We start from the raw sequence: 22,573 nt of genomic DNA on the forward strand, positions 1-22,573 counted from the left end.
CCAAGGTAAGGTACAACAGGAAGCGAGTGGAGGGTTCCCTGGTGACTCGGTCAGTAAAGAATCTATGCAGTGTGGGAGACCTGGGTTTGATCCCTGGGTTGGGAAGATCCCCTGGAGGAGGGTATGGCAAGCCACTCCAGTATTCTTGCCTGGAGAATCCCCAAGGTCAGAGGAGCCTGGAAGGCTGCAGTCCATGGGGTTGCAAAGAGTCAGACACGACTGAGCGACTAAGTACAACATACAGCACAGCACAGGATTTGTAACATGATCTGACTTTTCTAAATGCCACTCCCACTTCTGTGTGGGAAATGTGAATGAATGCCAAATTTCGATCAGCTTAATGTTATTTCAAAGACTGCCATGTTTCCTCTTCATCTCTTTTGATTACCAGATGATACGTTGAACTTTTGATTAGCCTAAGTCCTTTCCAAGGTAGATAGGCATTCTCCAAGGATAACTAAGAGTCAGCATAAATAGTATTTGAAAAGTGCACATAATAGAATCACTTGTTCCTCCTTCAAGTAACACAGGAAATTCAAATTGTGGATGGTAAAGTTTAAGTCCAACAATTAGCTATAATTGGGAATTCTCTGGTTAATGGTAAACTGAACTGAACTCTCTTGATCCTAAAGGTAATTGTATGTCCACTTTTAATACTTTTTAATAAACTTTATGAATCTAGTTAGAAACACTAATTAAAAAGTCAAATGAATACACAGGCATAATCAATCAACTCATCCGCTTAATGTTTGTCTATGCTGCTGCTGCTGCTGCTAAGTCGCTTCAGTCATGTCCGACTCTGTGCGACCCCATAGACGGCAGCCCACCAGGCTCCGCCATCCCTGGGATTCTCTAGGCAAGAACACTGGGGTGGGTTGCCATTTCCTTCTCCAATGCATCAAAGTGAAAAGTGAAAGTGAAGTCGCTCAGTCATGTCGGACTCTTAGCGACCCCATGGACTATACAGCCTACCAGGCTCCTCCATCCATGGGATTTTCCAGGCAAGAGTACTGGAATGGGTTGCCATTGCCTTCTCCAATGTTTGTCTACAGGTACTTATAAATAAAGCCTTATATGTACTGGAAGTCCAATCTTAAAATATCTTTCCCCTAAATTATTCAGTCTTCTCCCTCACCTAACAGAAATGCTGAAGATTGAGGTCCCCATGGGGTAGATCCTGCAGGACTTGCTGGGAATCTTTACTGGGGTGGCTCATAGGTACTTCAAAAATCATCATGTCCCTAAGATCTTTTTGTCCCCCAATCCCGTCCTGGGTCTGGGACTTCATCCTTTTCTTCTAGGTCCCTAATGAATAATAGCACAGTGGCCTAAGTGCTTCATAAAGGGTAAATGACCAAATGAATAGTAGTAGCAAGTGTTATCAGTCAAGGTCATATTGAAATCCTGCATGTTTTCTGTTACTGCTCACTCAAGAACAGAGGATTTTCAACTCTATGCCCAGCTTTCATCATCTATATTTAATCTTTACTTACTCCACTGGCACACAGATTAGCACAAATTTTTCTGACAGTTGCTGAAATAGAGTATTTCATAATTTCCAATCAATGGGAAAAGTTTCTCTCATATACATTAGCAATAATCTAAAAATTTTTGTTCAATATTTCTGTCCTACATTTTTTAAAAAGATAAATTTTTCATGAATGTCCTTTCAAAGGAAAGGAAAACCTCTTGTGCTAATGTTTCCCATCCTTCAAAGTCTGTTAATTTAATTAGGCCTTTGGTAATTGGTTTGGTCATTTCTCCTTGTTCTCACTCAGTAATGCAATTTTTTTGGGCCGAGATACATGCATTCCAGGATCTTAGTTCCTAGACCAGGGATTGAACTCACTTCCCTCCTTGGTGAAAGCACGAAGTCCTAGCCACTCGACCTCCTGGAAATGCCCTAGTAATGTAATTATGATCTTCATCCCATATCCTTCAATACTTCCTAATTCAATACAGAATAATTCTTGATGTTTATGATGTAACTTATAATTTTGCTGGGACTGATTTATGTATCTTCCTTAAGATAGTGAGTGAATATAACCGAGTGTCCAGCATCTTTATATTTCAGATGACTTTGTTTTCTTTTCAATGATAGACGTAATAATAACAGATCCTAGAGTGAGAACAAAATTCTTTTGAAAATAATTTGCGAGATGGTGATACAAAACAGTCACCAAAAATCCCCCAATTCTTCTTTGATAGAGAAGAAAACAAAGAAATCTGAGAAAATTATGGCTCTTACCTTGGGGGAAAAGCACCTACATTCAAGAACTGAATGCTGGATTTGCTATCTGCTTAGATCTGCATGTGAATAATGTCACTTCCTCAAAGTGAAGGAGTAAAACTGATTAAACTGGTTCAAAAGAACTCCAGCTAATAAGAAATTCTGCTCACAAATATCTATAGGGAGAAACTTCCCATAAACAGACTATACATTATACGCTGTAGTGATTTTCAAGAGTTGTGTATTTGTTCAAGTTTGGGGAACTTGTACCTCAAAGTCTACTTCATACGCAGATAAGTACTGCTCTATAATTTTTCAGATGTATTAATTCTCTCTCCCTAGATAAATGCTAAAACTCCTTGAGAGAGGGTATCTGTTGTATATTTCTTTTAAATAAACAGTAGGCAATAACAGTAGTGGTATCATCATGCATATGATACGACTCTAATGGCACAAAGTGAAGAGGAACTAAAGAGCTTCTTGATGAGGGTGAAAGAGGAAAGTGAAAAAGCTGGCTTGAAAGTCAACATTTAGAAAACTAAGAGCATGGCATTTGGTCCCAACACTTCATGGCAAATAGAAGGGAAAAAAAGTGGAAACAGTGACAGATTTTACTTTTCTTAGGCTCCAAAATCACTGCAGATGGTGACTGCAGGCATGAAATTAAAAGACGCTTGCTCCTTGGAAGAAAAGCTATGAGAAACCTAGACAGCATATTAAAAAGCAGAGACATCACTATGCTGACAAAGGTCCATATAGTCAAAGCTATGGTTTTTCCAGTAGTCAAGTATGGATGTTGAGAGTAGGACAATAAAGAAAAAAGGCTGAGTGCTGAAGAACTGATACTTTCCAAGTGTGGTGCTGGAGAAGAGACCCTACTGAGTGAGTCCCTTGGACTCCAAGGAGATCAAACCAGTCAATCCTAAAGGAAAGCAACTCTGAATATTCATTGGAAGGACTGATGCTGAAGCTGAAGCTCCAAAATTCTGGCCACCTAACGCAAAGAGGTGGCTCACTGGAAAAGACCCTGATGCTGAGAAAGATTAAAGGTGAAAGAGAAGGGTGCAACAGAGGATGAGATGGTTAGACAGCATCACCGATTCAATGGACATGAATTTGAGCAAACTCCAAGAGATACTGGAGGACAGAAGAGGCTGGCATTTACAGTCAATGGGGTCACAAAGAGCTGGGCATAACTTAGCAACTGAACAACAGGCATTAACAAATACAAATGTTATATACAAAATTGTGTGCTTAGTTGCTCAGTCATGTCCAACTCTCACAACCCCATGGATTGCAGCCTGCCAGGCTCCATGGGATTCTCCAGGCAAGAACACTGGAATGGGTTGCCATTTCCTTCTCCAACAAAATTAGGTAACTTCTTGTTTATATCACATCAAATTAAAAGAAATAATAATTGTTGGATCACCAAACAGCATCACTTTTTTAGATGGAGGCAGACAAACAAGATTAAGCTCATGAGAGAACTCTGTTATATGAAGTAGTCAGATTTCAGCAGTCTGAAAAAAAATCCAGGGAGAGATATTTAAAGTACTATCTTGTGGAAGAGGGATTATATCAATATAGCACAACTTGAAAGGTCTACAATAAAACAGATTTTTTTAAAAGCTCAATATACACGTCATACTAATTCTGGAGTTGTTCAAATCCAGGCTGGGTAATCATTCACAGCAAGATAGCACAGTATTTAGAAGCACCAGCTCTGAAGTCATTCTTCAAGTCTGGCTTTCCAACGTATAGCTGGGTGACTTTGATATTAAGTTGTTTATAACTACATTAAACATTTGTTTCCAAAAAAGTTAATGTGCAATAAATCTTGTAGGGGATCCTGTTCAAAATACAGATTCTGATATCAAAAGTTTAGGCTGAAACCCAAAATTCTGCATTCCTTATAGACTTCCAAAGTAACAAGAATGTGACTGGTATAAGGAATACACTTGGAGAAGAAAGATTTTCTAAACTTTACTCCATCAGTAAAATGGAGCTTAAAACAATTATAGTTACCCAACATGATTTTGTGAAAATTAAATGAGTTAATGAAGACAAACAGCTTCATTCACAATACACTGGCAAACACACAATCTTAATTATCATTAGCTATTGTTTGAGGTAAAAGGACTTGTAAAAGGTAAAAAGTTGGCTTAAATAACTTACACAGGAATTTTGAATCTTGGGATTTTGTAATTCTTTTCAATATTTTTATTAAAATTGACTGTAAATTAACCACATATTAATTAATCAGAATTTGATAAATAAATGAGATACAATTTTAAACACCCAGAAATATTTTAAGGAAGGTTTGTGATTCAAATGGAATAAGCTCACTTCCAAAGTCTCTCACTCAATTTCCCTAAAAACCCTGGACAGAATGCACGGATTAGCTATCTGAAGGCTCTGAAAAGTAAATGGTAGCAAGTAGACTGTGGAAATAAACTACAAATTAAGTTATGACCAATCCGTGGCATGCTTCCTGTTATTTTTTTCCTGCTCATATTTCCCAGTCAGTACACTACTCCTACTCAAATATATGTGACTGAAAGAGTTGGGGAAATTCTCTTGTTTCTTTTGTATGTTTGTTTTCTCTCTTGCCCCAAGCCCTAAGATGAAGTCCTCTGGCAGTGTGAGTGATGGCAGTAGCAGCAGAACACACGTCTAAAACTGAGGGGAATTCTTTTCTATAACTGTAGTCTGAGGAATGAGGAGTCTGAAATTCCTGTTGTTTCTTTCTCTTTATCCTTCCCCAACTCAGCTCTCAAAGCAGCAGACTAGGTTAACTTCAGTTTCCCAGCCAGAAGGCCTAGAAGGGAGTCCTTAGTTGAAGAGTGAACCTAGCTGGATCAAAAGCCTGCTAAATTTTTAAAGAATCAACATCCAATACAGGTTATAAAGAAAACCCAGAGTCATATAAGGTAATACTGAAAATGCCTAAGATATCATCCAAAATTACTTGTCACACAAAGAACTGGGACAATCTCAACAACTCATAAGAAAAAAGACAAACAGATACCAACACCGAGATGACTCAGCTATTTGAATTATCATAGACTTTAAAGCAGATATTATTAGATTTCAAGAAATAAGGGCCAACAATATTAAAATGTGGAAAGACTGAAGTCTCAGCAGAGAATTTGAAGATATAAAAAAGAAACAAAAGGAGATTTTACTACTAAAAAAATATCCAAAACAAAAAAATCAGTGGATTGACTGTACGGAAAATGGAGATAACAACAAAAAAAGTCAGTGAGCTTGAAAAAAGATCAGTAGAACAACATAAACAATCAGGAGAAAAAAAGATTGGGGGAAAAAAGGTCCTACATTCTTGTGGAATAATAACAAAAGATCTGTCATTTGAGTCTTTAGGGTCTTAGAGGAAGATGAGGGACTGTTACAAAAAAAAAAAATCTGAAGGAAAAATAGCCAAATAGTTCTTACACATTGAAAGAGTTAAATCTGTAGATCCAAGAACAGGAGAAACTCAACAAAAGTTACATCCAAATACACTGTAATCAAACTGCTGAAGCCCAAAGACCAAGAAAAATTTTTGCAAGCAGCCAAAGAAAAACAACACGCTTCATATTAGGGAAACAATGATTCAAATGACTATGCATAGAAACTCTGGATGCCAGAGGCAGTGGAATAACATTTTTATAAATAAAGTGTTAAAAGAACTGAATTCTAAATTCAGTGAAAATATCCTTCATGCATGAAGATGAAATAGACATTCTAAGATGAAAGACAACCAAGAGAATTCATCACCAGTAGACCAACTATAAAAGAAATGGTAAAAGAAGTTCTTTGGACAAAAGAAATTATATGGGAGAGAAGATGGAAACTCAGAGTGAAAGAATAATAACAGAAATGGTAAATATCTGGGTACATTTAAAGACTAGTTTTATTCTCTTAAACTCTCTAAAATATGAGACTTTCGAAAACCAAAATTGTAAGTTTGTCTGGTGAAGTTTTCAATGTATGCAGATGTAAGATACATATCAACTACAACTAAAAATGAATAAAGGAACTTATATGGTGGTATAGTTCTCACATTCCATTTGAACTTGGTAAAATATTAGTTCAAAGTAAACTGAAAAATGCAGCCATTATAGTCTTAGTGCAGCCATTTAAAGAAAAAACACTATACAAATGAACAGACATAATCAAAGACCCAATAGATATATTAAAATATATATAATAAATTAAACTTTAGACAATAATTTTAGATAAACTAAAATATAATTCTAATATATAAATAAAACATTAAGTCTTTAATAAATAAATTAAATAGATCAATTAAAATGTAATTCTAAAAAATTATCGATTTATACAAAAAAGGCATCAAAAGAGAAACAGATGAAGGGAAACATAAGGTACAAACAGAAAACAAAAAGTAGTAGGCCTAAATTTGCACATATATTTACATTAAATATAAATGGTCTAACCATTCCACTCAAAAGATGGAGATTATCAAAATAGATTTTAAAAAAATCAACACTGAACACTATGCTATATAATAACTTCACTTAAAATACATGATTAAGTTAAAAGTAAAAGAATGGAAAAAGATATACCATGCTAAAAATGCTCAAAAGAAACCTTAACTACTTCTATCAATATTAAATAATGTAGAGTAAAAGGCAAGGAAAATTACCAGGATAAAAAGACACATTTCATAAAGATAAAAGGATCAATTCACCAAGAATATATAATAATCATTAATGTATATAAGCAATTGAGACATTCAAAATATATAAAGGAAAAACTGACAGAATTAAAAATATATAGTATGCTAAAAACGTCAAAATTGCTTTCTCAGTAATTGACAGAAACAAAAAGTAAATCGTCAAGGATATGGAAGAAATAAATATCATAAACCAAGAGGAACTAGTCTACATTTATAGGTTACTCCAGCCAACCACAGCAGAATATACATTCTTTCAAGTGAACACATGAACAGTACCAAGATAAACCATATCCTGAGTCATAAAGCAAATCATAACAAATATAGGAAAATTAAAATCATATAAAGTATTTGTTTCACTATAACAGAATTAAACTAGAAATCAGTATCAGGAAAATGTCCAGAAAATCCTCAAATAATTAGAAATTAAACAAGCTTCTACAATATCCACAGGTAAAATCAAAGTGTTGAGGAAAATTAGAAAATATTTTGAATTGTATAAAAATGAAAATCCAAATTCAAAATTTGTGGGATGTAGATAAGCAGTGCTTAGAGAGAAATTAAAATCATCAACTATTCATATTAAAAAAGTAGAGAGGTCTTGATGAACAATCTAAGTTTCTACCTTTAAGAAACTAAAAGGAAAAGCAAAATAAACCTAAAGTAAGCAGAAAGGAACAATAAAAAGCAGAAAAAAAATTTAAAAAGAAAAGTAGAGAAAAACCAATGAAATCAAAAGCTGTCTCTCAGAAAAGATCAACAAAATTTATAAACCTCTAGCCAGACTAACCAAAGAGAAAGGAAGTGAAAGAGAAGGCACAAATTACCAACATCAGGGAGGAAAGAGAGGATATCACTACAGCTCAATGAGACACTGAGAGGTTAAGAGTTATAAACAACACTATGCACATAAACACAATAACTTAGATGAAAGGGTGGAACTAATTCCGCAAACTACCAAAGTTCACATGAAAAGAACTAATTCAAACAGGCCTATATCAAAAGAAACTGAATACACAGGGAAAGATTTTCCAAAAAAATGAAAACTCCAAGCCAACTGCTTTCACCAGGAAATGCCACAAAACATTTAAAGAAACAATACCAATTCTATACAATCTCTTCCAGAAAATAAAATAGGAAGCAACACTTCCCAACTTATTTTACAAGGTCAGAATTACCCTGATTCCAAAATCAGATAAAGGCAGTATAAGAACATGAAAAGTAAACAAAAACATAATACCAATATCTTTCATAAACAGAGAAGAAAAAAATATTCAACAAAATATCAGCAAATTGAATCCAGCAATTTATAAAAGGAACAATGTGTCACAAACAAGAGTGGCTTATCCCAAGAATGCAAGGGTGGATCAACACTTAAATATCAATGTTAGTATTATGAAGCAACTCATCATATTAACAGACTGAAGAAGAAAAACTCTATTATCACATCTAGTGATGCAAAAAAACAAAAATCATATGACAAAAACCCAATATTTTTATGACAAAATTCTCAACAATTAGAAAAAACTAGAAATTCTTTAACATGATAAAATGTATCTTCAAAAAATAACAAACCTTACAGGGACTTCTCTGGTGGCCCAGTGGCTAAGACTCTGCATTGCCAATGCAGGGGGCCTGGGTCTGCTCCCTGGTCGGGGAACCATTTCCCACCTGCCGCAACTAAGAGTTCACATGCCACAGCTAAAGATACCTCATGACTGAAGGCATAAGGAGAAGAGGGCGGCAGAAGATGAGATGGTTAGACAGCCTCACTGACTTAATGGACATGAATTTGAACAAACTGTGGGAGACAGTGAAAGACAGGGAAGCCTGGCGTGCTGCAGTCCATGGGGTCACGGTCAGACATGACTTAGCAACTGAACAACACCACACCACAACAAAGACTGAGGATCCCTCATGCTGCAACTAGGACCCTGCGCAGCCAAATAAATTAATTAAAAACAAATATTTTTAAAAACCCTACAGCTATCATGTTTAATGGTGAGAGACTAAGTGCTTTCTTCCTAAGATTAAGACAAAGATGTCTTATCTCACCACTTCTATTCAACAATCAATTTTAATATCTAGCCAGTGTAATAAGAAAAAAAAAAAAGGAACAGAGTTTGGAAAGAAAGAAAACTGTCCCTATTTGCAGAAAATGTGATTTTTTATGTAAGAAAACCCTATGATTCTGCTAAAAAAAAAAGCTCCTAAAAGTAATAAGTGAGTTTAGCATGGTTGCAAAATACAAGATCAAGATATGAAAATAACTCGTATTTTTCAACATTAACAATGAACTTAATTTGAAATTAAATAAGCATGTGTGTATGCATAGATACATATACACATGTACACAAATATCGTGTATGTATTTATTTGTATCAGATTCACAATGAACCCCCCAAATAAATACATACATACATACAGAGGTTTAAATTTAACAAAACATGGGAAAGAAATGTTAAAAACTACAAAGTGCTGATTAAAAGTAACATAGCCCTAAATAAATGAAGACACATACTGTGTTCATGGATTGGAGAACTCTATTTATAGTTAGGATGATACCTACATAGTCAATTCTCCCTAAGCTGAATTTAATGTAATTCCAATTCAAATGTTAGCAAGATTTTTTTTTTGTAGACACAGACACACTGATTCTAACATTTTTATAAATGTTAAAGGATCTTAAATACTCAAAACAATTCTGAAAAGAATAAAATTGGAAGACTTATAGTACCTGATTTTAAGACTTTGCTAGACAATACCAGTAATCAATATAGTAGTGTTCTGACAAAAGGATAGATACATATGTATTATATATCCACAGAACAAAATAAAAAATCTAGAAACAGAACTATAAAAATATGGTCAATTGAGTTTTGACAAAGATGCAAAGGCAATTCAATGGTGATGATTCAATGGTGATGCTACAATGTCTTCAACAAATGGTATCAGAACAAGCAAACAAGTATTAATCACCCTTTTTTATTTTCTGTATTTTATGATGATTTAATATCTTTAAAAACTTGCTGACTGGGGACTTCTATTCCTCTGAATGCTAGCCAATTCTTAGCTGGGGGACACACATGTCTTTTACATGCAACTCCAACCATCTCTAACTCTCACACATCAAGCCAGTATTTTCCCCTGCCCTAAAATCATCCCAGGTCAGGTACCAATTCCTATTCCCTGTTTCAGGCCATCCTTATTCCCCAAAGCCCAAACTAGACAATCCTATATTGCTTATCCTGTCCTACCTAGATTTTCCCTCAGAAACCCCAATAAAGGTTTCATATTTGCCTCTCCTCTCCCTCGTGCTTCTGCTTCACCAATCCTGGTACCTTCTCTCAGGAAATCTAGGTAATTCATTTTTCAATGACACTGACCTCTCCATGCCAACATTCAGTCACCACTATAACATAAAGTTCCATGAGTATAATTTTCACGTAACATCCATATGCAAAAAATGAACTTCAAGTTATACTTCACTTTATAAAAAATTAACTCAAAATCGATCATTTCTCAATATCAAACTATAAATTTTTTATAGAAAACCAAAGAAGTCTTTGAGATCTTGGGTTAGATGAAGCACTCTTAGGTATCATCCAAGAGCATGACTCATAAAGCAGAAATTGTTAAGTAAGATTCCATCAAAATTAAAACTTTTGTTCCCTGACTCTGCTAAAAGAATAAAGAGAAGCTTCAAACTGGTAAACAATATATGCAAGCTCAACAATAAGAAAATATCTCAATCCAAAAGAACAGGCAAAACGGAGATTGCAAACTTACCCTTTAAAGGATGCTCTATATCATAAGTCATTCTCAAAACAAAATCACTACCACTACATACCTAAGAACAGCTAAAATATAAAAACCAACAACTGACAAGTGTTGTGAAGGATGCAGAACAACTGGAACTCTCACACATTGCTAATAACAATGAAAAAACTCTAAAAAACTGTTTGGCAATTTCTTACAAAATTAAACATCTACCATACCACCCAGTAATCTCACTCCTAGGCGTTTACCCCAGAAATGTAAAACTTATATTCACACAAAAACTGTAAATGAATATTCATAGTAACTCTATTCTTTATTACCCCAAACTGCAATTGTCCAAGTAGTGAATGGATAAACACTGTGGTATATTCACACAGTGGAATACTAATCAGCAATACAAAGAAATGAATTATTGATACATGCATAACATTGATGAATCGCAAAAGCATTATGCTGAGTAAAAGAAGCCAGTCTTCAAAACACACATATTATAATTCAATTTATGTGACACTGTGGAAAAGATCAAACTACAGAGATGGAGTACAGATCAATACTTGCCAGGGATAAGGGATAGGTGGAGAGTGTGACTATAAATGGGTACCATGAGGAAATTTTATTGGAGTGATACAATTATTTCGAGTCCTAACTGTGATGGTAGTGATTACAGAAATTTATATATGCTTTAAAATTTGTGAAACGTATGCCAAAAACAAGTGCAGTCATCCCTCAGTATCTAAGAGAACTGTTTCCAGGACCACTCATGGATACCAAAAACCCATGGATGCATAAGTCCTTTATATAAAATGGCACTGTATTTGCATGTAAATTAGGCATAACCTTCTATAGACTTTAAATCATCTCTCGATTATTTATAATACCTAATGCTATGTAAACAGCTATTAAATATAATTAAACGCTATGTAAATAGTTACCAATGCAGACAAATTCAAGTTTTGCTTTTTTGGAAGTTTCTGGAAATCTTTTTTCCCCTGAATACTCTCAAGCCACAGTTGGTTGAATCCACTAATGTAGAACCCGTGAATATGGAAAGTTCACTGTATTTTGCACATAAATTTTTAATAAAAACCATTTTAAAGAGATACATGAATGCCTTGTCTTCAAATAAACCATTGGGTTCAATTTCAATATTTAGTTTTCTCAAATTCTGGAGAACAGATCTCATTGTACTGATAGAAGTTTCAGGGATTAAATCCATTTTGTTAGTCAACCCAAGAAAGAGTGGCTTAGAGGCAATTTCAAACACTCACCCTTCAATTTTAACCAAACAAATCATCAATCCATGGAGAAGAGAATAGATAAAAAGCTCAAATCACATACTAGAATTAAAAACTGAGAGTCAACTTTCAAACTCTGCTGCTGCTGCTAAGTCGCTTCAGTCATGTCCAACTCTGTGCAATCTCACAGACTGCAGCCCACTAGGCTCCCCAATCCCTGGGATTCTCCAGGCAAGAATACCGGAGTGGGCTGCCATTTCCTTTTCCAATTTTCAAACTCTAAACTTTCCTATAATCTCAGAAATTAAATCCTGTAAGAATTGCAACTCATCAAGCATTCTAGAGGTTATACAGTCTGTATATCTACAGATGTACAGACTTTTTCTCTTTAAAATACTGAAGAAATTACTTACAGCTTTAAGGGTAAGATCACACTGGAAAACAAGTTTACGGAGTTGTGTTAAAATTTCTCTTTTGGTATTTTCTAGATCATTTCGTCTTTCTTCAACATTTGTCACACACACTTTGTAGAGTTCATTTGCTTCTTCTACCTTTAGGAGTTATCAGAGAAAAAAGTGATGCTGGTTCACTGAATCTATATTTTAAAATAAATATACTTATTCTAGTAAAGCTCAGTTTAAATGATTGAAATGGCTTATGCATGAAAGTTCTGAAACATTCTATGTTTTAGATAGAATATTCCTAAAGATAAATATTGTTTTGGTCAGCAATTCAAGGACACCTGACTTCTATGAATAGTTAAGTATAATTTACAATTAGTACATTGTCTATAAAATAAATGTCCATTAATAGACTTTTCTATTTATATTTACCATTTCCTATAATCTTCTTACAGAATTTATCAATTATATTTCATAAATATTAATAATACAAAGCTTCTGCCTAGTCTTGCTAGCAGGTACTAGAATAAGTACACATATACACCCAGTTGCCTAAATGGTGAACCTCCTGAACAATCAAGCAGAAAATATTAAACGATTGACCTAAGATACTTCCTTCACAAATAAACCCCAAAATTCAAAATATAAGCAAAAATCTCTTAGCACAATGGTTCTCAAAGTGTGGATCCCCAGCAGCAACAGCAGCAGCAGTCCTGGGCACTTGTTTGAGATCCAAGTTGTCTGGGGCCAACTCCAGACCTTACTAAATCAGAAATTCTGAGGATACAGCCCAGCAGTTTGTTTTGACAAGCCTTCCAGGTGGTCCTGATGCAGGTTAAAATAAGAGAACTGAAGCCTTAGCAGATTATTGCTAATTCAATAGTAATAAATAACAAAAAAGATGATTACTTTTTGAAGAGCCTCCTCTTCCAGCCTTCGCTTCTTTTCTAGCTGCCTATTGAGATTTTTTACTAATCCACTACTTGAGCTCAGATGTTCTTCTTCTGCACGAAACATGGAAGATTTTGCTTTTTCATATTCATCTTGACGTTGCATACACAACAATTTTGCCTTTTTAAGAGCAGTCTCTGTTTCAAGCTACACAGAATAAAAAGAGTATGAAATACAAAATAAGAAAAATCCTAATGTACAAATCTCTTTAGCATATTCAGCAAGACGGTTATGACTGCATTTTAGATAAACTATAGGATAAGATATGCATCTTTCCAGGGTATATATGCCAACAGATTGCTCATGATTTTTAGATGTTCACAAATAGATGAAACTATTATAATACTAACCATTTTATTTTGCTCCTGCTTCCAAAGTTCTTTTATTTCTTTCCTTTGTTTTTCCATTTCATTTTTCCTCCCAAGTAGAGGCTGCCAAGGGCATTTTAAAACAACAACAAACAAAAAAAACAGAAAAGAGAGAAAAAAGCTGTTTTCTAAAGGTACACTGCTGTTTAAAAAAATAAAAAGTATAGTGTATATATAAATTTTTACCTGCACAAATTTGTTGGCTTGGAGAGCTGCAATTGTTTGCTGTAAAAGGTGACTACTCTCTATATCATTAAGAAGGGCATTGGTAAATAAAGACTGCAGTGGCATAAACTCCTAGAATTTAAAATTGAAAAGAAAATTTTCCAATAGAAATGTACTAGAGTTCTAGATAACCCCCCCATTATTTTTCTTCAAAAAAAGAAATTTTTAAGTTTAAATTTTTTTCAGAAAAATGACTATTCATAAGTATGACCATATGAAAAAATACTGAAGAACATTAATAAGTAGTTCTTAAACTAGTCAGCAAAATTAGTAGCTAACAAGATAATTAATATTCATATATATAAAAAACTGTAAATTTCCTAGCTTCTTCATAATGAATATCTTTGTAAGTTTAAAAAGATCTTATCTTGTCAATAAAAAGGTTATTTAGCATTCAAGTTCTTTCCTATATTAAGTACAAAATTTTCTGATTTTACATGGTATTATCAGGAGCTGAGTAATCACTTGGCATAGAACCCTAGCAGTTCACTGACCACTTACCTGTAATCCAATGTTAGTTCTAGTTGCCTCTGCCAACTTAACAATATTTCTAGTGGACTCCAATTCTGAAAAGGTCAAAGAAGGCATCAGAAGGTAAGTCCAACTTACTTTTTCTCCTCCATACTCTAGAATTATCTGTAATCCCCCAATTAAAAAGTGATCACAAATACTAGCCTGCATCATGGTATGAAGCTATGATTCTTAATTGAAATTACTCATCAAAATCAACTGGGAAACTTTCAAAATACACTTGCATAGATCTCACCTCTTTAGGGGACTGGGACCTAGGAGTGATTATTATCTGTTTCTAAGGCCTTATTTAGGTGAATCTGATGGGCATCCCATATTAAAGGCAAATAATGTAATAGAAAGAGCACAAGTTTTGGGTAAATTCTGTATTTTGCCAGTTACTAATATGATCTTAGGCAAATCTGCTGACCTTAGGCAAATTCCCTGTCTCATTCACCTCCTCTGTTAAACAGGAATAAGAATTTTGTCTTGCCTACTTCCCAGGGTTTTGGTAAGGATTAAATCAGAAAATGGATGTGAAAGCACTTTGTTAACTGTAAAACACTGGGAAAATATTAGCTATCAAGAAGTTCCTTATATATGTTTCCATTGCCTTCTGATCTGATAGCTAGATTTTATCTGATAGTTGTTTTTTATCTCCTTTAACTATATTAGCTGATTGCATTTCTTTTCGCTCATTAGAGTATAACTTTTTTTAAAGGCAAAGACCACTGTCGTGGTGTCCCCAGATCTAATGATAGGTCCACAGTTCAATGTTCAATAAGTGTATTTATTTTAAGGAGAGCCTTCCCTATTTCAAGAAGAGAAAATGGACAATGATTTTATTTACTACAATGAAAGCACTACTAATGTGAAATCATTATTTACAGTCTGTAGAAAATGAATCACAAAGAATTTAGTTCTTATGTTCCAGAGTTAATCAGATGCCCCAAAGGGCAACTCACCCAAGTTCAGCTTCTTTTCAACCCATGAGACTATGTTCTTGGTATATTTTGACCATGTTTTAGCATATGACAAAGCCAGTTCTACAGAATTAGTGTTTTTTAACAGCATGCTGTCTAATTCTATAGGAGAAAAACTTCCTGAAAATAAAAAAATGTCAAGGTAAGTACACATTAAATATGAGCTCATAACATGAAACCTTTAAAGAAGCATTAAAATCCTAAGATGTTTTTCAATGAAAACTGGTTGAAAAAAATGTGACAAATTCAAAAACAAAGGGTCATGGCTTGAGTTGAAAATAATTTCAAATTACATTTTAAAATCTTAATACATATTTCTATCATTCATCAAGTTACAAACCCTATATAATTGTTGATCAGTCTCTATCATCACACTATCTACTCTAGTAGGTTTTTTTCCCTTAAGTTTTATATGTAAAACTTTACATATTATTCATCTTATGTCTAAAATAAATACTTTCGGTTACTAAGCAAGGAGATTAAGTAATCCAAAACATTTATCAAAAGTAACTGCAAAATGTCTGATTAAAGTTTTAAGTACCTCAAGCATTACCTTTTTCATTGGATGAGTCCACTGATTCCACAGAAACGCTTTCAAAAGACTTTAAAAAAGGAAGAAAGCAAATTTAAGATTACAGCAGAAGATAACAGATCTTTGCTTCAAAATTTTTCACTCTAACTTGTTACTCTGAGATAATTCCTACTAAAGAATTTCAAGCATTTAGAACTCAAAGAGCCTGAGAAGCCTGTTTAAATGCCAGAACATTTAATAAGAACTATATAGCTTTTTACAACAGCAGTTCTCAAGGTCCAAAATGAATAAACCTCTTTGTTTACTAACAGCATTAATGAATCCATTCAAAATTTTAAATCCTAAAGATCTCAAAAATATTAGTCAGCAAGTTTTGGAAGCAATCTAAATAGACTTCTATCTAAACAGAAGACAAAGACACTCTCAGCCATCCTTTACCATTTTATTATATGATAAGCATGTTGTGCAAAGTCCTTTGGACAGCTTAGTGTGGAATTTTCTATGATGATGGAAATGTTCCACAGCTGCACTGTCCAATAAGGTAGCTACTAGCTACCTTTGAAAAGTGGCATTTGAAAAGTGGCTAATGTAAATGAGAATTAAAATTTTAATTTAATGCACTGCATGTGACATGCAGCTACCTTAATAGACAGTGCAGGAAAATGTTATCTACCAAAATTGTGAGAGCTGATTATTCAATGTAAAAGGAATCATGTAAAACCTACATTTGAAGTCAAGCTCTATCACTTAGTAGTTATACGACACTGAGCTACATATTTATACTCACTTAAGTTTTCTTGCCCCTTCATAAAATGAGGATAAGAACACCACTTCATAAGTCTATTTTAAAGATTAAGATGATGTAGGTTTGGGGCTTCCTTGGTGGCTCAGTGGTAAATAATCCACCTGCCAATGCAGAAGACATGGGTTCGATTCCTAATCCAGGAGGATCCCACACGCCATGTGGAACAAATAAGCCTGTGTACCACAGCTACTGTAGCCTGCATGCCCTAGAGCCTGTGCTCTGAAGTAAGAGAAGCCAATGCAATGAGACACTCACGCACAGCAACATGGGCCACAACAGGAGCACATGAATAGGACATATGATTCACACCTAAAATTTAAATTGTTTAGATCCCTGTTACACTGATAGAGTGTTTTATTACACTTCCTAAATTAGCAGCAAGCTTGAAACATATAATTGAGGAAAAATCATAAATAACAGCATAATATTTTAAAGATCTAGAAATACTTCATAATTCTGATATGGTTTCTACACTGTCCTCCAGTCATCAAATGGATGACTTCAGAATGTCACATTTTTTTTTCTAAATACTGTAGTACATATAACAAATGGCCTTTAAGTAGTCATTCACATTTTGTATTATTTAAGAAAGACCTGTAGTTCTTATGTTATTTTGACATAATAACAAGTACTTGACACATTTCCAAATATGTGTTGAAATCCTTTTGGATCTGAATTCCAATACTTTTTGGAAATCCTTAACAGGAAATGATCAACATATGTCCCTAATGCAGTCTGTTTAAATATCTTGCATTTGGTGAAAAAATATTACTCAAATGAAAATATTACTACTACAATTACTATAAATCTTTAAAGCAATATTCTGAGTACATTCCTAATGTTTTATTATTTTATAGGTGTTTTTCTTCAACTAGGAATCAGAACTCTAATTCTCTGACATACTTATAAGGATGCTCTTAGGGAGAATTAAGACCTACAGTTTTGTTAATTAGGTGTTTCATGGTAACAAACAAACTACAGAGCATGTGAAAAGATTAACACCTTCTTCACTTCTTGTATCATTTTTCTAAGTTCCCACCAGTCTTCAAGACCTGCGGCACCATCAGGAAGGAAAAACGGCTAAGAACTACCGATTAAAATTTTGGATCATACGACATATAGATTCATTACATAAGACACTATAAAATTATCAGATATGTTCTTTTAAAATGATAGTTCCATTTAAAAAGTACAACTAAATTTCCAGCCCCAAAACTGGCCATAAATTATCATACTTCAAATGAACCGAGCTATTTTTCTCGCTACACTAAAAAACTATCAAAGACTAATGCTGAGATTAAGATTAAGATATTATTAAAACAGGAAGTTAAAAATATTAAAGTCTTTGCTTTCATACAAACTTGGCCTACCTTACTTTCCTGAGAAACAGGCAGTCGCAATAATGAATCATTGCCTACATCTCCCATAAGGAAGTTTGTCAAGCTATCCAGGGGAAGTTTAAAAAAAAAGAAATAGAAATTAAAAACACAAAGACAAAACACAAGTCATTACATTGCTGTGTCACAAGCTGTACATTCAACATGTCATCTAGATTAAAAGAGCCTTAGATATAAACTCCTAAGAATCTATCCACATAAACTAAGTGGTCACTCACAAATGGATGCTGCTTCTGAACGGCTATGCCGCTGCTGCTGCTGCTAAGTCGCTTTAGTGGTGTCCAACTCTGGGCAACCCCATAGACGGCAGCCCACCAGGCTCCCCAGTCCCTGGGATTCTCCAGGCAAGAACACTGGAGTGGGTTGCCATTTCCTTCTCCAGTGCATGAAAGTGAAAAGTGAAAGTGAAGTCGCTCAGTTATGTTCGACTCTTCGTGACCCCATGGACTGCAGCTCACCAGGCTCCTCCGTCCATGGGATTTTCCAGGCAAGAGTGCTGGAGTGGGGTGCCATTGCCTTCTCTGTCTGAATGGCTATAAACACCTCCAAATACAGCAATAAAGCAACATAGGATATAGCTTTTCCAAAGCTGTGATAATATTTTATGTTGGTTAATACTTTACTTTGCTTTACATACTGAATTATCATGACACATACTCTCATTGAGACTTAGGCCCTAAATTCTTGAAATGACAGTCCTCTACTTACATATTTCCAAAGGTAAAGGCCAAGGTTTCAATAGAAGAAAACACTTCTCTGAAGAGATCATTTTTGTTTTCTTCATTTACTTCTGTGAAGTTCACAGCTGAGGGAAAAGGGATTACAATAAATGAGGGGGAAAATAAACTAGATTTATACAAAAAAATTTAATCCCATAGAAATCCACCATTACTTTCTAGAAGCATTAGAAAATTCAGAAACTAAAAAACCTAATACACAAAATAATATGATGTTCAAGTCCTTCATTAAAGAAATCACACAAAAGAATCACCTTGCATAAAAGTAGCTGGCATTCCAAACTGACTCCTCCACACACACTGCATTATTTGGCACATCCAAAAAGTGACTCAATGTGAAATCAATCGATCTTGAGTCATAGAGACCACGTTACATCAGCCCTCTCTCAGTTAAGAGAGCTCTGTGCTATTTTCTCTTGCTTATTGCTTCATGGCATTTTTAAAGAACAATTAAATGCACTGTGGCCCACCTAAGTCAATATGAAGTACATTTTCCACTACAAATAACCAATATCTAAAGTCATATATACATCTAACGTAGCATAAAACCTATACATGAAGCATATCATATTAACAACACCCAATACTTAAAAAACTTTTAATTCCTAATTTCTGCCTTTTTAAAGCCTTATTTCTTGTAAGGTCCTTAGGCGCTGAGGTCCATTTAAATTGATACATAGCTGTCTTTTACCATCGTGATTTTTTAACATTTTGCATTTTGTTAAAGAAACTTATGAAATATAATTGGAAAAAGTTTCTTATTATAACTTTATCTTTACACACCTTTGTTAAAAGCCCAGATACAGTTTACAGAGACAAAAAAACGAGAGGGTTGAATAAATTGTTCCAAGCATCACGTTCTACTCAGACTGAGTTTAAGGAGCAACTGGCTCCTTGTATCCCACCCTCCCTAGGATCCCTGCCAATAACTGGAAGAAGAGAAACCAAGTGGAGAGGAAGCTATACTTTGTTTTAAAACGGAGTTGTTCTTAAGCTTGGTTGTACATCAGACTTACTTTAGGAGCTTTAAAAACAAAATCTGAGGCCCACCACCCAAGATTCAGATTTTAAAAGCCTGAAGCACAGATACTTGTTCAAAATTTCTCCCAGGTGAATCTAATGTGCAATAAGAATTGAAAATGCTTTCTAGAAAGCCAGGATTCCTAAGAAGGGATGAATTAAAACCTCAAACCTGGAAGCCTCAGGAAATTACAACCAAAATTTTATAGATACGAGGGGCTAAGGTCCACAACTTTCATCATATTCCTCTAAATATTCCTGATACAAAGATGAAGAAAAACTTAAGAACCACCACAAATAATTTTTTAAATATCTCAAAATTTAGGTTGTAGCTTATATAACCTAGACAGCTGAAAGAAATCCATACAAAATATATGAAACAACAGTTTTCAAGACACTAGCTATCAAGCAACAAAGAACAAGAATCCTAACATACAAGAAACAAACGTGGTAAGCTCTACAACTGTCCTAAACTTACTGTCTCATAACACACACAGATTTCTGAGCAAAGGAAACTAACAGAGATAAAGAAGGCCATTTTATAATGATGGAGTCAGTTCATCAGGAGGACATAATTTTATACATTTATGTACCTAATTAACAGCTTCAAAATGTATGAAACAAAAACTAACAGAATTGAAATGAGAAATAGACAAATTCACAACTATAGTCAGAAATTTCAAAAATCCTATCTCAGTAATTGACAGAACCCGTAGACAGAAAATCAGTAGAGGATATGAAAGCCTTCAACCATACTATCAGCCACATGGATGAGACGGACATTTAAGGAACCTCTACCCAATGACAGCAAAACACACATTCTTTTCAAGCATACATTGTAAATTTATGAAGATGGACTATATTATGGGCCATAAAACCAGTCTCTGGGTTTAAAAGGATTCAAGTCAAGCAAAATATGTTCTGTGGCTAGATGGGATTAAACAATAAAAATCTCTGTAAAAATCCTCAAATATTAGGAAACTAACACACTTCTAAATAACCCCATGGATCAAAGAAGAAAAAGGGAAATTAGATTAGAAAGTATTTTGAACACAATGAAAATACACTGTATCAATCTTGGTGCACATGGGGGCAAAGAGGTGCAAAACGGAGGGATTACCAAGGGGCATGCATCACCTGGACTGTGATGGTTTCACAAGAGTATGAATATCAAAATTGATCAGATTGTACCCTTAATTTAAATATGTGCAGTTTATTATAAGTCAATTATACCTCAATAATGCTGTCTTAAAAACTGCACTAAAAAGTAGACTTCAAACATAATTTAAAATGGAATACCAGAAAAAAATGTAAAGCCTACTTCTATTTCCTAATTTTAACATGTTAGACTTTAAAGAAAAGAAAAAAAATGCTTTATAACACTTGGCAGAATTCTGTAATTGTCCTTCCTTTCCTATAAATATATTTTTCAAAGCACTAAACAGGACTGGGGAACTTCAAAAAATAATTGTAAGTAGTGAAAAGACAATTATTTGAACCATCTTCAGTCCTTAACTTCATCCCTACTCAAATGAGGTTATAGCCATCTATTGTAAATTCCTCTTACTGCCTTTGCCTCCACTTCAAAACAGCTCTATATCTCTAATATCCTTTCACTTCTTTTGCTCCTGCCCAGGGTTTCAAAGAATAATCTTCAGCTCCTTTCCAATAATAAGTCTTCCCATTCCCTCCTGCATTCTCCAAAACCCTGTACCACCACCGCTTGCGCTTGTGCTCAGTCATGTCTGACTCTCTGCAACCCCATGGACCGTCGTCCACCAGGGTCCTCTGCCCTCCTCTGCTCCCCTAGGTCCCACTAGCTGACATTTCTTATGATACTAACAACATACCCAAATCTTTCCTATGGTAAAAAATTAAATTTACCGTATTTCTCCTTAAAGCTATCATCCTAATTTAGCATTTCTTTACTGCCAAACCTCTATAAATACATAATGACTGAATTCACTAGGATTTGACTTTTCATCCAGTTTAATGGTTAGCAGGGGTTGGAAAACTTTTTCTGTAAGGGGCTAGATAGTAAATATTTTAGACTTTTCAGGTCATACAATCTGTTACAACTATATTCAACTCTGTATAAAGGAGTCAAACATAAATTAAAAAAAAATGTCTCTAAAGTTTTTTCCTTCCATCCCATTCCCATTGACACTGACTTAGTTCAAAGACGACATTTTACTTCTAGTCTGGACTATTTAACAACCTGCTAATTAATTAGCCTGTCTCCACTCTCTCCTCTCTATTAGCTGACCTTCAAAATCAAATTTAAAAAATTTTGCGCAAAGTTTAAATATCTCCCTTGGGTTCCCTATTAAGTCACAACAATGAGCACTAAAACACATTTAATATCTCTTTAAGAAAACACGTGAATAGTTTTCATACATGTACTCTACAAGAACAGCAACTTTCAAACAATTTTACAATAACCAATCTTTGGTAAGAGAAGAGGGATGGTATGAGGGAGGTTCAGGATGGGGAACACGTGTACATCCGTGGCGGATGCATGTTGATGTATGGCAAAACCAATACAATATTGTAAAGTAAAAAAAATAATAACAATAAAAAAATTTTAAAAAAAAGAAATACACATCACATCATGACCAAGTATACCATAAACATATAATAGATAACTATATATACAGTTATATAACATCTTTAAAGTTTCTGAAACATCCTTAAGTCTTAAAC

General features: G+C 34.4%; 1 protein-coding gene across 8 annotated transcripts in view; it reads right to left on the minus strand.

Moving 5' to 3' along the window:
* Nucleotides 1–22,573, minus strand: part of ARHGAP29 (Rho GTPase activating protein 29) — an 82,499-nt gene that overhangs the window by 20,802 nt on the left and 39,124 nt on the right. For all 8 annotated transcript variants that reach the window (XM_086391304.1, XM_086391300.1, XM_086391306.1 and 5 more), the window contains 9 exons: nt 18,822–18,918; nt 18,087–18,159; nt 15,933–15,981; nt 15,362–15,499; nt 14,388–14,452; nt 13,848–13,958; nt 13,644–13,724; nt 13,252–13,440; nt 12,355–12,492 (listed from right to left, as the gene is read on the minus strand). In XM_086391304.1, the coding sequence (XP_086247430.1) occupies nt 12,355–12,492; nt 13,252–13,440; nt 13,644–13,724; nt 13,848–13,958; nt 14,388–14,452; nt 15,362–15,499; nt 15,933–15,981; nt 18,087–18,159; nt 18,822–18,918 (941 nt within the window). The remainder of the gene's footprint in view (nt 1–12,354; nt 12,493–13,251; nt 13,441–13,643; nt 13,725–13,847; nt 13,959–14,387; nt 14,453–15,361; nt 15,500–15,932; nt 15,982–18,086; nt 18,160–18,821; nt 18,919–22,573) is intronic.

This window comes from Bos grunniens, chromosome 3 (assembly GCF_055505025.1).
Source record: "Bos grunniens cultivar Pamir isolate PY7600 chromosome 3, Bosgru_T2T1.0, whole genome shotgun sequence".
NCBI lineage: Eukaryota > Metazoa > Chordata > Mammalia > Artiodactyla > Bovidae > Bos > Bos grunniens.